The sequence below is a fragment of the Rhinatrema bivittatum genome, chromosome 1 (assembly GCF_901001135.1).
Source record: "Rhinatrema bivittatum chromosome 1, aRhiBiv1.1, whole genome shotgun sequence".
NCBI lineage: Eukaryota > Metazoa > Chordata > Amphibia > Gymnophiona > Rhinatrematidae > Rhinatrema > Rhinatrema bivittatum.
Genome location: NC_042615.1, coordinates 4,768,559 through 4,784,964, shown reverse-complemented (window position 1 = coordinate 4,784,964; position 16,406 = coordinate 4,768,559). Strand labels below are relative to the sequence as shown.

Genomic DNA, 16,406 nt, shown 5'->3' with positions numbered 1-16,406 from the left:
CGTGATGTGGATAGACTGAGCAAGACGCGTTTTGCTTAGCTCTGGCCGCCGCGCTGCCTCCACCCACACACAAACCCTGATTTTATCGCCGACCAGCTTTCTGAAGCTCCAGAGGCCCTTCGCACATGTCGATAGTGCATTATATGCAGAAAACGCCGCCCTCAAAACCGATTCGGGGGAGTCGGAAGGAAAAAGAAAAATCTAAGTCGGGCCCGGACAAAATGGCTGCCGCGAGTGCTCCGAGTGCCGCGTCTAAAGACTCTCCGGTTGCGGTAACTCCGAGGAATGATCAGCTGCTTGGGGAAATAAAAGATATCATCCACACAGCTCTGGATGAAAAGTTGGCCAGTATAGGCACGCAGCTGGAGGAGGTAAAGGCAGCGCTCACGGAACTGGGCCCTCGGGTAGACCATGTGGAAGGGCGAATTTCCACTTTGGAAGATGATCATTATGCCCACACTTCAAAGTTGCAGGCCCTGGAAAAAACAGTGTTGGAGCAGGCGGACAAGATCGACGATCTTGAAAACAGAGCTAGACGCTCCAACCTAAGGTTCATCGGTTTCCCTGAATCTTTGGAAGATAACCAGCTGGGGCAAGCATTGGAAACATGGCTGCCGGAGGCTCTGTCTCTTCCTGATCTGAAAGGCATAATAGCTGTTGAGCGGGCGCATCGTTTAGGCCCGAAGCGAGCCTCGGAGGTGAGACCCCGAATTGTGATAGCGAAACTGCTTAACTTTGCGCACAAGGCACGTATTGCCCAGGCAGCTCGGAACACCCCGGACTTACTTTACCACAATCATAAAATCCGGATTGTGCAGGATTATTCAACCCGGGTTGCGGCTCTTAGGAAGGCATTTTCACCCACATGTTCACTGCTCTTCAATAAAAAAGTGAAATTTGCATTGGGATACCCGGCAAAACTTCGAATTTGGCATGAGGGGCAAGTCAAGTTGTTCGATGACCCCGTGGCGGCGAAAACTTTTATTGCTGCACACTACAGTGATTAAAATGGAGGTGGGCAGACAAATGACTATCCATTTATTTTGAAAGGCTCGTGACAACAAAGGTCCGAGGGGGAAGCCGATGGCGGCTACAGCGGACTGCTTTTTGGACTTTGTTGGTCCTTTTTGCAAGTTTTTGGTGCATCACTAATGTACAAACTGTTCTAAGTTACAATTGGGTGAGGTTCTGAATGTTTGGTTAAGGCTCTGGATATCTGTGGGTGGGGGAGCGCGGTGTCCAACCACATGTGCACGTTTCCTTTCTTAGGGAAGTATTGCATTTCGTTTGTGTAGGGTTAGGAATAAGGTATACCAAATCATATTGGGCGGGTTTAGATAATGGAATATTTAGTGGGATGGGGAGGGGGGTGGGGGGCAGGGGAGGGTCACCCGGATTATGGAGCTATGTCTGAAGAGGAGAACGAGACGTTGTGGAAGAGTATCTTAAACATTCAGTGTGTCGGGTTGGGAGGTTTGGCGGTCAGGAAAGGTGTCTGGGCTATGGGGGTTGGGTTAGGCTGGGAGCCTTGCCCCCTCTTCCTGTTACTTCTGCACTGTGATTATTTTATGTTTCACTGTATGGGTTATGGGGGGTAAATATAGGGTGATTTCTTGGAATGTCAATGGGCTGGGGTCGCCCATTAAACGGAAGAAGGTCTTGCAGCACCTTAACCGTTTAAAGGCTAATATCGCCTGCATACAAGAAACTCATTTGTCAGATACTGAGAGTGTAAAATTAAGTAGAGAATGGGTGTCTGATTGCTATTTCTCACAGGCTACAGGGAAAAAGGGGGGGGTGGCGATCCTAGTAAATAAAAATACCCCATTTCTAGTTAATCAAGAAATGCGTGATGAAGAAGGGAGATACATTATCTTGATTGGTACTCTTGCTGGTAAGCCCATCACCCTATGTAACATCTATGCCCCTAATGCACCGGAACCGGGTTTCTTTACGAATGTAATTAATATACTGCTTACGCAGACACAAGGTGACCTTATACTTGTTGGGGACCTGAACAGTGTGATGGATGGTGGTCTTGATAAATCTCAGCTCCCCTTGGGATATAGATCGCAGCAGTACTCGGGTGTACGCCAATTGTGTAAACGCTTAGGATTACTGGATGTATGGAGGGTACTACACCCCGAAGAGCGTGATTATACACACGTCTCCAAGGCTCATAACACTCTATCCCGAATAGACTTTGTTTTATTAGCGGAGCACCTGTTTTCTAGGGTTGCACTAGCTGACATTGGGGTTATAGCAGTGGCGGATCATGCGCCTGTGTGGATTGATGTCTGGTTTACAACGGACAGGCTTCCACAGAAACCTTGGCGCCTCCCGGGGCATCTTTATAGGGATGTGGAATTCCATAGCTTCCTGCAAGGGAAATGGAGGGAATATGCCACACATAATAAGGACCATGCGCCAGATCCCACATTATTCTGGGAGGCTAGTAAAGCGGTGCTCCGGGGGGAGGTAATTGCCTATACTATTCGGAAGCGCAAGCAACTGAATGCTGCGATTCTTCTCCTGGAAGCTAAGTTGCAGAAGGCAAAGAAAGACCTAGCGGAATCTCCCTCCCCAATACACAGGGAAGTTTACCAAAGCTGCCTACAAGCACTGAATGCCCAGTTGCATCTTCGTGCTCATAAAATGATGGCAGCTTCAGATCACCATTTCTTTCGATATGGTAACAAATCTAGCAAACTATTGGCGAGAATGGTGGCGGTTAAACGAAAGAAGTCATTTATTTCTGGGCTACGTACAAATACGGGCCAGTATGTTACCTCATCCACTGAAATTCTAGAAACATTGCGGTCATTTTATGAAACTTTATATACGGAGGACCGGTTAGGGGGGGAACGGGAGGAACAAAGGTTTTTTGGAGACTTGCCATTGCCCCAGGTCCCTATTGCTCAATGGGACCTTCTTGGTAACCCTATTACTGAGATGGAGCTTCGGGGGGTCATAAAGACTGGGAAAGGACAAAAGTCTCCAGGGCCTGATGGATTCCCGGTGGAATATTATAAGATTCTAATAGACCAAACCGTTGGTCCCCTGACTGCTTTTTACAATCAGGCTTGGCAGGATGGAACCTTTCCCCCTACCTTTAATAAGGCGTTTATAACGGTATTGCCGAAACCTGGAAAGGACCCACTTCTGGCAGCCTCATATCGTCCTATATCGCTTTTAAACTATGATTTAAAATTTTTGCACGAATTCTGGCACTTCGACTGAATAGAGTTTTACCTCATTTAATTTCGCCTTCGCAGGTGGGCTTTGTAGGGGGTCGTAATGCAGGGGCTCATGTGATCCGTTTACTCTCAGCTATTGAAACATCTCACAGGAAAAAATTGCAGACGCTGGTCATTGGATTCGACTCTGAAAAGGCCTTTGACCGGGTCTCATGGGACTATATGTTCTCTGTGTTGGCCAGGTTTGGTATTCCTCCTCGACTCATTCAAGCCATTTCCCTTCTTTATGTCAATCCCATCTCTCATATTTCTGCAAATGATGCTTTGTCCGGGGGAATTCCCATCCAACGTGGAGTAAGGCAGGGGTGCCCTCTCTCACCAATCTTGTATATCCTGGCCTTGGATCCCCTATTACGGAAACTTTTACTGGCCCCAGAGCTGCAAGGGGTGCGCTTTAAGGGGATGGAGTTCAAAGTAGCCGCTTTCGCGGACGATATGCTGGTCATCCTGAGCAATCCGGTACAGGCTTTACCGCATGTCTTACGGGTGCAAAGAGAATATGGTGCTTTTGCAGGCTTAAAAGTCAATGTGGATAAGTCTGAGGCCTTAGATATATTGGGTACCCTTAGTTCTACATGGCCGGGCAACTTTCCCTTACGATGGGTCACTCAATCCTTAAAGTACCTGGGTGTTTATATCCCGGCTGATTTGGGGAAATTGTATGCCTTGAACGTGTTGCCACTAAAAAATAAGTTTATTACCCGCTTGCGTTCCTGGGAACACCTTCCCCTTTCAATATCAGGGAAGATCCTTCTGGTCAAGATGATGGAAATCTCGAAGTGGCTCTATTTATTTGCTATGCTTCCGGTATGGTTGAAGAAAATAGATATTCAAGCTATGAGACGTGCCCTTAGCCGCTTCCTCTGGCGGGGAAAAAGGGCAAGAATACCTTTATCCAGTCTCATGAGGTCCAAACAGGCTGGGGGGCTGGGGTGCCCGGATCTGCAAGCTTACAACTATGCCAGTCTACTCCGCCACATACGGGATTGGGTGGCGCACACGCACTACTGCTCACCGATTGACCATTTTGATACGTGGGTTGCTCCGTTATCAATTAGTGCAGTACTGCAGTCGCCGATCGAATCTCTACCAAGTGCTATTGTGTCCAGTGTCACTATTAGCCCATTCCGTCACATGTGGAGGAGATTATGCCAGATTGTAGGGGTGGATACTGTTTATACTGTCTGTTTGCCTATTGTGGGGTGCCCGCTTTTTTTACCGGGTATGCAACAACAACCTTTTATTAGATGGATGCATAGGGGCTTAGTGAATGTATCGCAGTTTTTAAATATGTCTGTATCGCCTCCTATCCCTTTTAGTTTCCAGGAATTGAAAGAACAGTATGGACTTTTGCATACCGACTTTTATTGTTATCTTCAACTACGACATTTCCTTATTGGACAATTGCTGACCCATCCATACTTTGTCTCCTCCTATAAACTGCTAGAGCTGTTACAAGGTTCGGACGGTAAGCGTAACCGTTGTGCTCAATACTACGGAGCGGTACAAGCACTACTCTATCCACTGGCGCCGGATGCACCTTTGTCCAAGTGGAACAGGTTCTTACCTGAACCGCTCACGCACAAAGACTTCTTGTTCAGCTTACAGAATATCCCACGGACGGTGGAAAGTGTACAGATGCGAGACAAGCTCTACCAGATTTACTTCCAGGCCTATTATACTCAACAAACAGCGTTCCACATGGGACAGGTATCCTCTAACCTCTGTGTAAAATGTCAGCATCACATCCCGAATTTCTACCATGCCATATGGGATTGCCCTGCAGTCCAGGCATTCTGGCTTTATCTGCAACGGTTTCTGTTTGACTTATGGGGTTGCACGTTACCGTTGGACCCAAAGATTTGGATTTTTGGCCTACTGACGGATATAAACCACTGTCTAGATCGGTTTAAGACAATTTTTTTTCAAAAAACCCTTTTGTTAGCAAAAGTAACTATACTTGCTCAGTGGCTGGAACCCAACCCACGATACCGCTCTATCTGGGATAAAAAGCTTATAGGACTGCTCCACATGGAGTATCGGACAGCCAAACAGCGTCCGCAGAAATACCGAAAGTGGACGAGACTTATTTGGATGGACTATGTGACTTGCTTGCCTAGCGATGTGGCTGCCCTGCTACCCAATTTAGAAGAAAAACTGCACATGGCTGGGTCGGCAAAGCCTTCTCTTAACAACACTAACTAGCGTTTTCGAGCACTGAATGCGATTATTCTGGGTTGGGCCCCTGGCTATTACGTCTGTGTCCATGAATGGGATACGCGTGCTGACTGGAAGGGGACTATCTGAATTAATGTATATCTTTGCTGTTATTGCTCGTCTTTCTTACTATTTCTCTCATTATATGCTTCTTTCCAGACGCCTACGAGGCCTTTACCATGGTGTATGTATAGATTACCTGACTCTTTAGGGTACACAATGTCTCAATGGGCTCCTAGTAGGGGGGGATCCTGTCCTGAGGGAAAGGGGGGGGAGGGTTTACTTCTGTTAGGATGGGGGGGAAGGTTTAGTTTAGTTAAGTTTGGCTAGGGAAGGTCTTTAGATTTGGGATAGGGGAAGGGTTGGTGGATTTAAACAACAAAACCTATATCTCTTAGCCTGGGTCTTTTCATAAGAATGTTGGTAGAATTTCTTAGCTTGTTTTGAAGACTGGTGTTTTATATCTACTGTATGATGTACTACTGTTGTGCTGACTCCATGGTTAAGAATAAAAAATATTTCCAACATGCATCTTCGGTAACCTAACATAAAGACAGTTGCAGTAATCCAGAGAACTTAATAAAAATGTTTGCACCAAAGTGTGAAAAACATCTCTGGATAAAACATGTCTCAACAGCTGCAATTTAAAAATCCCTGTTCTCAAAACATTACTGATTTGAGGCTTAAAAGACAGATTCATCAAAAGAAAATCCCAGATTTTTTATTGAATTTTAAAAGAGAGTCTTTTTCTGCCCTCACGTTTTTTTTTTAAGATGGATGGTATGATAGTAGGAGAAAGTTGGTAATTGGAGGAGGAACTAGTTAAGCAACAGTAAAGAGAGTGGTGGTCAAGAGTCCACTCTGGAGAAGGTAAAATGACCAAAGGAGAACCCCAGAGCTTGGTGTAAGGCCTGCCTCTTTTCATTGGCTTTACCAGTACCATTGCTGGAGGACTTGAGGGGAAAATATGCAGAAGATATAAACATCTGAAAGAGGGTGGATATACTGGAAGGGTGGATAAAATGAGGCTGTCACCTATTTCATCAATCTCTTCTGCCAAGCATGGCCGTTTCTATCCCAAGATACTCTTGCTTCTGTGACTCAGGGCTTGATTATTTCAAGCGTGATAGCGTGCTGAATGATAAAGTACTTTCTATGATTTATTTTAATTTGTTGGAAGTTAGTTTCTTGGAGTGTCCCCTTGTTTTAGTATTTGAAAGAGTAAATAACCGTCCTTTTCCTAGTACACAGACAGATGAATTCAGGACTAGTGGGTTATGCACCTCTACCAGCAGATGGAGACGGAGCAAACTGATGTCACAGTATATATACCCCAGCAGTGACATTAGCCCACCAGTATTCTCCATCTCCAGCAGATGGTGGACGTGTATCTCCCTACTGGGGATTGCGTTAGATTTTGGAAGGAGAAATGGCTGTTTTCTCAGCTGGCGTGAACTTAGCTGCTTGGACAGCTGAAACACAACAGGTGCAGGAAGCCGAGAGCGGTGGTGATGGCATATTCCCTCTCCCCCCGCAGCCAGAGACCATCTCTGTACTCAGCCGGGAAAGGCTGAGCTCCGGTAAGATTAAAAAAAAAAAATTATATATATATATATATATATAATTTATATTTATAAGTACAGAGTTGCCTAAGGAGGATTTTTGTGTAGGGCTTCCTCCTTACCCGGTCTCCGTGCTTGGCTCGCCGTTCTGACATTCGTCCTGATCCAAGGGAGGTTTAAGGGACATGAGCAGCCTGGCGGGTTGAGCAGCCTTTATCGGCTAGGCCCTGCTCTGAGGGTTTGCTCCTGTGCACTGCATGGTTGGCCGTGGTGGTATTTTACATGCTTTGCCTGTGCATTCAGCTGCCCTCTTCAGGAGCGTTGGTTCAGGCAGTGTGTCTGTTTGTGCGTCCAGTTTTTGGACGCTTAGGAGGGCATCAGTCTGGGCGTCTAGGTTAAGCAGCGTCCAGGCTAGACACGCGCTTAAGCTATATGCTTAGCTTCGGCAAAGTGATTTCCCTGTTTCAAGAGCTCAGTTGGGTGGTGAACCTAGCCAAGAGCAGTCTTCAGCCATCTCAGTCATTGGATTATCTAGGTATTCGGTTCAACACGAGGAAGGGAAAAGTCTTCTTGCCAGAAGCTCGTATTCAGAAGATGATGCAGGTGCATCTCTTGGTGAACATCTAAAAGCCCAACAGTGTGGGCCTATCTACAGGTAATCTGTTTGATGGCAGCAACCCTGGAACTGGTGCCATGAGCAGGGCACACATGCATCCTCTTCAGTGCTCCCTATTGTCTCTTTGGAACCCACAGACTCAGGACTACTCAATTCTGCTCCACCTGCCGATGGAAGTCCACTTTCACCTTCAGTGATGGTTGCAGGCGGATCATCTGAGAAAGGGAGTTTCCCTGACATCGCTGGACTAGTTGGTACTCACAACAGATGCAAGCCTCTAGGGTTGGAGAGCTCACTGTCAGGAACTATTAGCACAAGGGTGCTGGAATTCAGAAGAATCTCTCTCGAACATCATTCGGCTGGAAGCCTGGGCGGTTCGGTTGGCATGCCTGCGGTTCAGCGGCAGGGTTGAGCGGTCCGGGTAATGTTGGACAACACAACTATAGTAGCTTACATAAACCAGCAGGGAGGAACCAAGAACCAGTAATTGTCGCAAGAAATAGACCAACTTATGGAATGGGAGGAAGTGCATCTTCAGGAGATCTCAGCTTCATACATTGCAGGAAAAGATAATGTAAGAGCAGACTTTCTCAGCAGGGAGAGTCTGGACCCAAGAGAATGGGTATTATTGAACAAGTTGTTTCAGCTGATAGTGGATCGCTGGGGCCTTCCATTCCTAGACCTGCTGGTGACTTCTTGTAATGCAAAGGTTCTTCGATTCTTCAGTCGCAGAAGAGATCCAAAGTCTTTGGGTATCGATGCTTTCATGCAGGTCTGGCCAGAGGACAAGCTGCCGTATGCCTTTCCTCCATGGCCCATGTTGGGCAGAATAGGTCACAGGGTCGAAGGTCACAGGGGGATGATACTTTTGGTGGCACCGGATTGGCCCAGGAGACCATGGTATGCAGATCTGCGAAGACTCCTGGTAGACTACCCCATTTGTCTTCCAGCACACAGGAATCTGTTGCAGCAGGGACCCATCCTTCATGAAGATCTGACTCTGTTTTGTCTTTTGGAATGGCCCTTGAGAGGTGTCGCTTGTTGAAGTGTGGATATTCTATTGTGGTGCTTGCCATCTTGCTGTGAGCATGAAAATTATCCACTTCCTTGGACTATGTATGGGTTTGACGAGTGTTTGAGGCTTGGTGTGAGGATCGAGGAGTGTTTCTTTGTTCAGTTAGGATCCTGCTCATTTTGGAATTTTTGCAGGATGGGTTGAATAAAGGGTTGGCCCTTAATTCCTTGAAGGTACAGGTAGCGGTTCTTGCCTGTTTCAGGAGTCAGGTGAATGGTGAATCCTTATCATCTCATCCTGATGTGGCCCATTTCTTGAGGGGAGTGAAACATCTTTGTCCTCTCTTGCGGTTACCGGTACCCTTGTGGAGTCTTAATCTGGTTTTGGACTTTTTGGTGGTTCCTACGTTTTGACCTATGTGCTCCCTTTCCTTGCACTTACTGACTTTGAAAATGGTGTTTCTGGTGGCGATATGTTCTGTGTATAGACTTTCTGAGCTGCAGGCTGTGTCTTGTCCGGAACCATTCTTTTGGGTGACTCCAGCAGCAATTCAACTGCATACTGTTCCTTCTTTCTTGCCTAAAGTGGTCTCAGATTTTCACTTGAATCAGTCAATTTCCTTGCTTTCTCTGGATAAGGAAAGAGATGTGGAGGAACATAAGAACATGCCATACTGGGTCAGACCAAGGGTCCATCAAGCCCAGCATCCTGTCTCCAACAGTGGTCAATCCAGGCCATAAGAACCTGGCAAGTACCCAAAAACTAAGTCTATTCCATGTTACTGTTACTTGTAATAGCAGTGGCTATTTTCTAAGTCAACTTAATTAATAGCAGATAATGGACTTCTCCTCCAAGAACTTATCCAATCCTCTTTTAAACACAGCTATACTAACTGCACTTAAACTCTGGCAACAAATTCCAGAGTTTAATTGTGCATTGAGTAAGAAAGAACTTTCTCCGATTAGTTTTAAATGTGCCACATGCTAACTTTGCCTGCTGCATCCCTTGGATGTCAAGAGGCATGTCCTGAGGTATCCAGAGGTTTCTAAGCCTTTTCGAAAGATAGATCACCTGTTTGTCCTTCATGGAGGAGGTAAACAGTGCAAGCTGACTTTGAGGGCTACAATAGCTCACTGGATTAAGGAGGTAGTCATGGCCATGTATGTGGCCGCTGAAAAACCATTGCTCATTCAGGTTAGGGCTCAGGCAGGGTCTTAGGCAGAGGTTGTTTCCCATCGACATTTGCCGAGCTGCAACGTGGCCCTCCTTACACACCTTTTCCAGGTATTATTGCCTGGATGTGCAGGCCCGGGATGTGCAGCTTTTTCATGGGTGGTTTTGACTGGACCATGGACAGCCTCCCACCCTCTTCGGGAGTAGCTTGGGTACATCCCACTGGTCTTAAACCCATCTGTCTATGTGCTAGGAAATGAGAATTACTACTTACCTGATAATTTCCTGTTTTTAATATATTTCTGCTATGTTATGGCATTGTCTTCCCTGCCTGCAGGCTCTGATCATCCAGTAGCCATACTTATCCACTGTTTTTAATACATTTCTGCTGTTAGCTCTTTATTTTGTTAATTTGTGAGTGGGTGAGTTCCTGATTATAAAAGTGGTATTTTTATAGCTATTTGTTCAGCAAGAAGATTTAGTATATTAAAAGTTTTATCTGCAATTCCTCTATATACACTTTTCATTCAGAATAAGGCTGTTTTAAGGACAATTTCCCCTCTTCTGTGGTAAATTCTTCTTTTCATATTAAATAAGATGCAGTTTTGCTGACTCGAATTACAATCAGGGGGCTATTGTGGAATATAAATGTCAAAATAAATAAATATTTATTAGGCTTTAAAATGAGCTTTATAGTTCAGCAAAAAAAAGTTAGTAAATTATTTAGTAGTATTTATTTGCATAGAACAAAAGTATTTAGAAAGATTGATCAATGGTTTATTTGCTATGGTTCATGCAAGAGGTCTACCAGCAGCAAAATCTTCTACCTCCACATGGATACGGTCTCAAGTTTCTGAGACTTAACAAGACGTTACAAGATCTGTTTCTACAGTCAATGTAGACAAAGCTGCAACATCAGTTCAGATAGGAGAAGCATCTACTTGAAAATCTATCCATGTATTTACCAAGCACTGCAGGATTGACGAACAGTCAGCCTCCAAGACAGCCATTGGAGGAAGAGTACTTCAAGCAGCAGTTAATCCCACCTTATAAGGTGCAAACTGGTGGTAAGCAATATAGAACAGGAATTTTATCCTGACTGATAATTCCTTGTCTATTCACTCTGACACCAGCTGCCACCAATCTCTATTTATTAGTTATACTTTCAAAACCTTGTACTAGCATGTCTTTTACTCTGCTTTGGTACACACGCCATATCTGATTTGCAAAATTATTTATGTATACAGTTTCTCTTTTCGAGTTTGTTCTAGACTCTACTGCTACAAAATTCTTCAACCTGGAGGAGACGAGTGGGTTGGTTAGGAGTGCGAGACATCCCACTAGAAGTGTTTCAAGATAATGTTGGTCTCGAGTCCTAAAGGACATAGCTTAACCCTTGGTGCAGACTTGTGTGAAAGCTTATAGAAAAGAAATTGTTAGGTAGAAAGAAATTACTGCTTCCTGCTACAAAAAAATGGGGTACATAGTTTATTAACAAAAGATGTGCAACCTTAATAAATGTAATATATGAAGAAAAAAATAAAAAAAAATAAAGCAGACCTAGGAAAACATCCAACCAAAAAAGAAATTTTCTAAAGATTTTATGCAGGTAAAATCATGTTTAAGTTGTAAAAATGACCCCCTCCCAATACACACACATATGTGGCTAAAAGAATACACACTGTGCAGTTATCTTTTGCCAAGTGTGAAATTTACCAGTGTTTTTGTTGTATTTTAGAAACCGGCCATGTCAAAAACCAAGTATACAGATGGCTGCAATAAACACAAGACCTGTTAGTTGCTCAAGAGCTTGCTTGTACTCACTTTTAAAACAAGAGCCCTTGGCATTTGCACTTATACATCTGCCCCTAACTTTTCCAGTTCCTGATTGTGGATGGGCAGCAGCTGAGAACAGACCCGGTCACCGTGATGGACAACGTGCAGAAGTTTCTGGGAGTCACTCCTCATTATAATTACTCTGAAGTCCTGGCGTAAGTCTGTCTGCTTCTTCTGCACTGTCTGCAGGTAGGGAACTGATGCACAAACACTGAGACAATCACTGAACCCACCATACACAGGTGCTTTCCACCTGTCCTTCTGATCCCACAGCCAATCAGCTTTTCAGGATATCCACAATAAATATGCATGAGATCAATTTGCATCCATTGGAGAAGGATTATATTCAAATTGATCTCATGCATATTCAGTGTGGATTTCCTGAAACCTGACAGCCTGTAGGGTCCCACTAGACCACCAGGGATGGTCTCTAAGATGGGGGGGGGGGGGTTTCAGGAGGTAGGAGGTCTCTAGACTACCAGGGACATAATCTAGTGTGAGCGGGAGATCCAAGGGGATGAGCTTTATGAGAAAAGGGGAGAGTGTGGGGGGGGGGGCATCACTGTGCAATTTTTAAAATATGTTTTTGCAATTTTGCCTCTACTGGGCCATCTCTAGACAGCAGGAGTAGGTGGATGTGGGGGGGGGGGTACCATGGGGGTACTCATTTGAGACGAAATGGCCCTTTAAGATGATGGCAGCTCTGTGCAATAGGGGATGCCATCATGCATTTTCCCCATGCTATTTTTCCTCGCTGAGTTTTTCTGCAAGAAAAAATATCATGGGGATCCGCCAGAATATTTTTTCATGGGAGGAGAAAAATACCACAGGCATGCCCCCTGTGGTATTTCTCCCCTCCCATGATAAAATATCACAGCTTAGTAAATTACCCCCAGAATTAGGTAATAATGCTTGCATGCATTTGAAAATGTTGTGCTTATAAACTGCATGCAAAGCAGCTCATTGTAATAGGGGTGGGGTTTTGACTAAATCAGCACCTTTTGCATATTATACCCATATTGCAACTTAGTAAATGACCCCTGAGTTTGGAAAAAAAAAGTCCAAATCCTTTTCCTCCAGTCCAAAAGTCCATTAGATTCTATAAAAGCCTCAACAATTTCAGCTTCAGTTCAACACTTGATAAATTGAAGCAATAATAAACGTTCCTAACAAGGAAATGTTTCTAGGGACTTGTGTAATCTTTTTCATTGCCCCAAAGATATAAAGGAAATTGCATCCCATCCTGGATTTCAAGAAACTCAACAAGGTTGTCCCAAAACACTCTTATATGGAATTCTTTAGGCGCATAAGTGAAATAATTGGGCAAGGAGATCATCTTTAGCCATCTGTGACAGAGGATGCAGATTAAGGAGCAATTGTGAATAAAGTTCCAGGAGGAAGAATTCTACCCAAGCCAGAGTTACACTTGAGTAAGAATAGGGAGGGTCATTTTTAATCGGCCTGCTTAGCTGTACACGCAGACTTTACTAAATATTTTCAAAGTTTACATCCATTAAGCTCACATTGAAAATCCTCGGGTAACTGGCAGAGTACACGCAGAGGTTAACTTGCATGTTATTCCTCCTCTTCAAAGAGTGTGAGTTACATGCATACACTTATACGCAGAATTTTTTAAAATCTAAAATATGCATGGAAGTGCCATCTCCACCTCCCAAAATGAAAGCCTGTCTACAGTGCGTGCAAAGTAGACGCATATTTTAAATGCACTGAGCCGTAGGTTATTTTAGTACAGCTTTGAAAATTACCCCCATAAAAGACTGGTAAGGGTCTCATGGTGAGCAGGTGATGACACAGAAAGATTCCTGGATGAAGGATCCTTGCAAGATTTGAATTTCTTGACACAAGATGAGGCTGGAGGAACTTCAGACCCAGAATCCAGATGGGACCATTGGATTCTGGGTCTGAAGTTGGTAGTCTCAGAGTAAAACTGTAATCTGAGGTAAGATCAGCATAAGGAAAAAGGGTAGTTGAGAAACAGATGTGGTTTCTCTTTTGGTTTATGTGACAGCCTAAAAGTACCAGACTGTACTGAGGAGGACTTTAGTTTTCCATCCTGTGTTTAAACAGTGGGATAAATTTTGATACTAGGGTGTAGACAAAGGCCCAGGATGGCTAGTCTGGGTGAAACCAAGCCCAGGAACATATAGGGCCACTCATATCGTGTCAGGTTGAGTCAACAAAACAGGAGTCCAAACCTGTTAAGCCACCTTGTTTGGAAAATGAGCAGAAGACTAACAGATGACTGTAGCAAACCACCTCTTGCTTCTATAGATTATTGTTTGTTCCAGCCTAGAGGACACAGCCACAATCTATATGATGCATATCTTTATATTCCAATAGTGCAATGTCATCTAAATCAGGGGTGAGCAAACTGGGGGGTGGCCCCCCGGGGGGGCTTGAACAATCCTGAAAGGGAGCACACTTGTTTCCCAATCAGGGAAGAAAAAAATGGCTACGCTCTCAAGTTTTGGTGTCATGTAGGTACTACAAGCTCAGGAGGGAGTCGCCAGAGCATATTGGCATCATTGTACGCATCCCAATACTTAGCGATGCCTCTCTTTCGGTGGGCCAGGGAGAGGAGCTGCGTCTACTGTGGTGGGCCCAGGTGGAGCTGCTTACTCTGCAGCAGAACTGGACATGGGAGCAAGCACTGTGGTGTTCCACAACACAGGAAGACTTGCTACCCTCTGGCCTCAGCTCAGGAGGAGATTCTGCTGCCACCATGTGGAAAGATTGCAGCTTACTCAGGGGAAAAGAAGTGGTGAGGTATGGGAGAGGAATGAGCAAATAGGCCAGATGAGAGTGAGGTGTCTTGGTGTGGGGTGTCTATGTTTCAGTCTAGGTATGGCATGAGGTATGTTTCTCTTTATGTCTGTCTGGGTACAGGGTGTCTGTCTCTCTGTGCCCCTGTATGTGTAAGCTTACTCCTTTCAGCAACTTGAACAGAAAGACCATGGGGGTTTTGAGCCACTGGTTGGCAGTGTGGCTGCCTGCTGAATACCTTTATGTATATAAAAGTATGTGTATATCTGAATCTATATTTATATTTGTGTGACCATTTTTGGGGGGAGGGCCCAACCAATTGCATGAATGGAAGGGGGGGAGCTACTGCTCAAAATGATTTCTCACTGCTGTTAGTCCACCCGAAAACACAAAAATAAAAGTTAACAAATAAAAACAAAAAAATTATATATATATACAGTGCTACCTTTTTACAGGACCACTTTCAAGAGTTGGATAATAGTACTCTTGGTGAAAACACGGTTGAATTAGAGATGATCAATCTTTTTTTTTGGTAGAAATAAGTTGCCGGGGAAGATCTCCAAACTTGGGTGGAAGAAGCAGGTCACTTGGGTCAAAAGTACAGCAGAAGACTGTTGAAGAGAGGAGCCCTGTCCTCAAGATGTGAATTAGCGTGAGACTTTACACAACTGGAACTGGTGTTACATGAATATTCCTATTATTCTTTAATCTCCTTCCCTTCTCTGTAGCTCTTTATTATTATTACAGTCAACTAGGCTCAGCCCTTCCTTTTCTTAATGATCTTCACAATCTTCTTACTTCCATTAACAACTTCTCTAACTCCTGTCAAAAGGGGGTAAAAGAAATCCTCAGCCTGACCTCAGGCATGTCATCAAGTCTTTAAGTGATATAAGGCGTTGGAAATGGAAGCCGAGGGGAAGTTTATTGGGGATCAGCTAAGGTGGGTCAGGGACGGGCAACCAAAATGGTAAAAGGGATAGAACAGCTCCCCTATGAGGAAAGGCTAAAGAGGTTAGGGTTGTTCAGCTTGGAGAAGAGACAGCTGAGGAGGGATATGGTAGAGGTCTACAAAACTATGAAAGGACTAGGATGGGTATTTATTTATTTGCTAAATTTATATACTGTCTATCATATTGTCTAGGCAGTTAACTGTGGATGTTCTTTATTCTATTCACAATTTATACAAACAATAAAAACAAACTAAAAAATTAAAAAAAACCTAAACATAATAATAAAAAGGTCCATATTCATCTGTGGAGTTAAGTTAGCTGGATAAATATGAATCGTTTATTTACTCTTTCAGATAATACAAGGACCATGGGGCACTCCATGAAGTTAGCATGTAGCACATTTATTTTATTTATTTATTTATTTAACATTTTTATATACCGACCTTCATGAAAAAAATTCATATCAGATCGGTTTACATGTAACAAGGGGTATAACATAATCATAATCAACCATTTAACAAGAGGCGAAAGTTACATATAACAAGGCGGTTTTAACTTGGAGGGCTAGGTTAGCCGGAGATATAGGAAGCATAGGAAGATATAGGAAGCATAACATAATTTAAAACTAATCAGAGAAAATTCTTTTTCACTCAATACACAATTAAGCTCTGGAATTTGTTGCCAGAGGATGTGGTTAGTGCAGTTAATGTAGCTGGGTTTAAAAAAGGTGTGGATAAGTTCATGGAGGAAAGTCCATTAACTGCTATTAATCAAGTTGTCTTAGAGAATAGCCACTGCTATTACTGGCATCAGTAGCATGGGATCTACTTTGTGTTTGGGTTCTTGCCAGGTATTTGTAGCCTGGATTGGCCACTGTTGGAGACAGGATGCAGGGCTTGATGCACCCTCAGTCTGACCCAGTATGGCAGCTTCATGATTTTATGTTCTTAGCTATAATTGGCAGAGAATAGACCACTTCACTAAAGGCCCAAAGTG

The 16,406-nt window shown here is 44.1% G+C and overlaps 1 protein-coding gene across 2 annotated transcripts in view; it reads left to right on the top strand.

The window, feature by feature from the left end:
* The window catches only part of LOC115074355 (bifunctional heparan sulfate N-deacetylase/N-sulfotransferase 3-like), a 416,141-nt gene that overhangs the window by 354,628 nt on the left and 45,107 nt on the right, over positions 1-16,406 (top strand). For both annotated transcript variants that reach the window (XR_003852387.1, XM_029574134.1), the window contains exon 12: positions 11,722-11,831. Coding sequence is in view for 1 of the 2 variants with exons in the window: in XM_029574134.1 (XP_029429994.1) it covers positions 11,722-11,831 (110 nt within the window). In the remaining variant the exon portion in view is untranslated. The remainder of the gene's footprint in view (positions 1-11,721; positions 11,832-16,406) is intronic.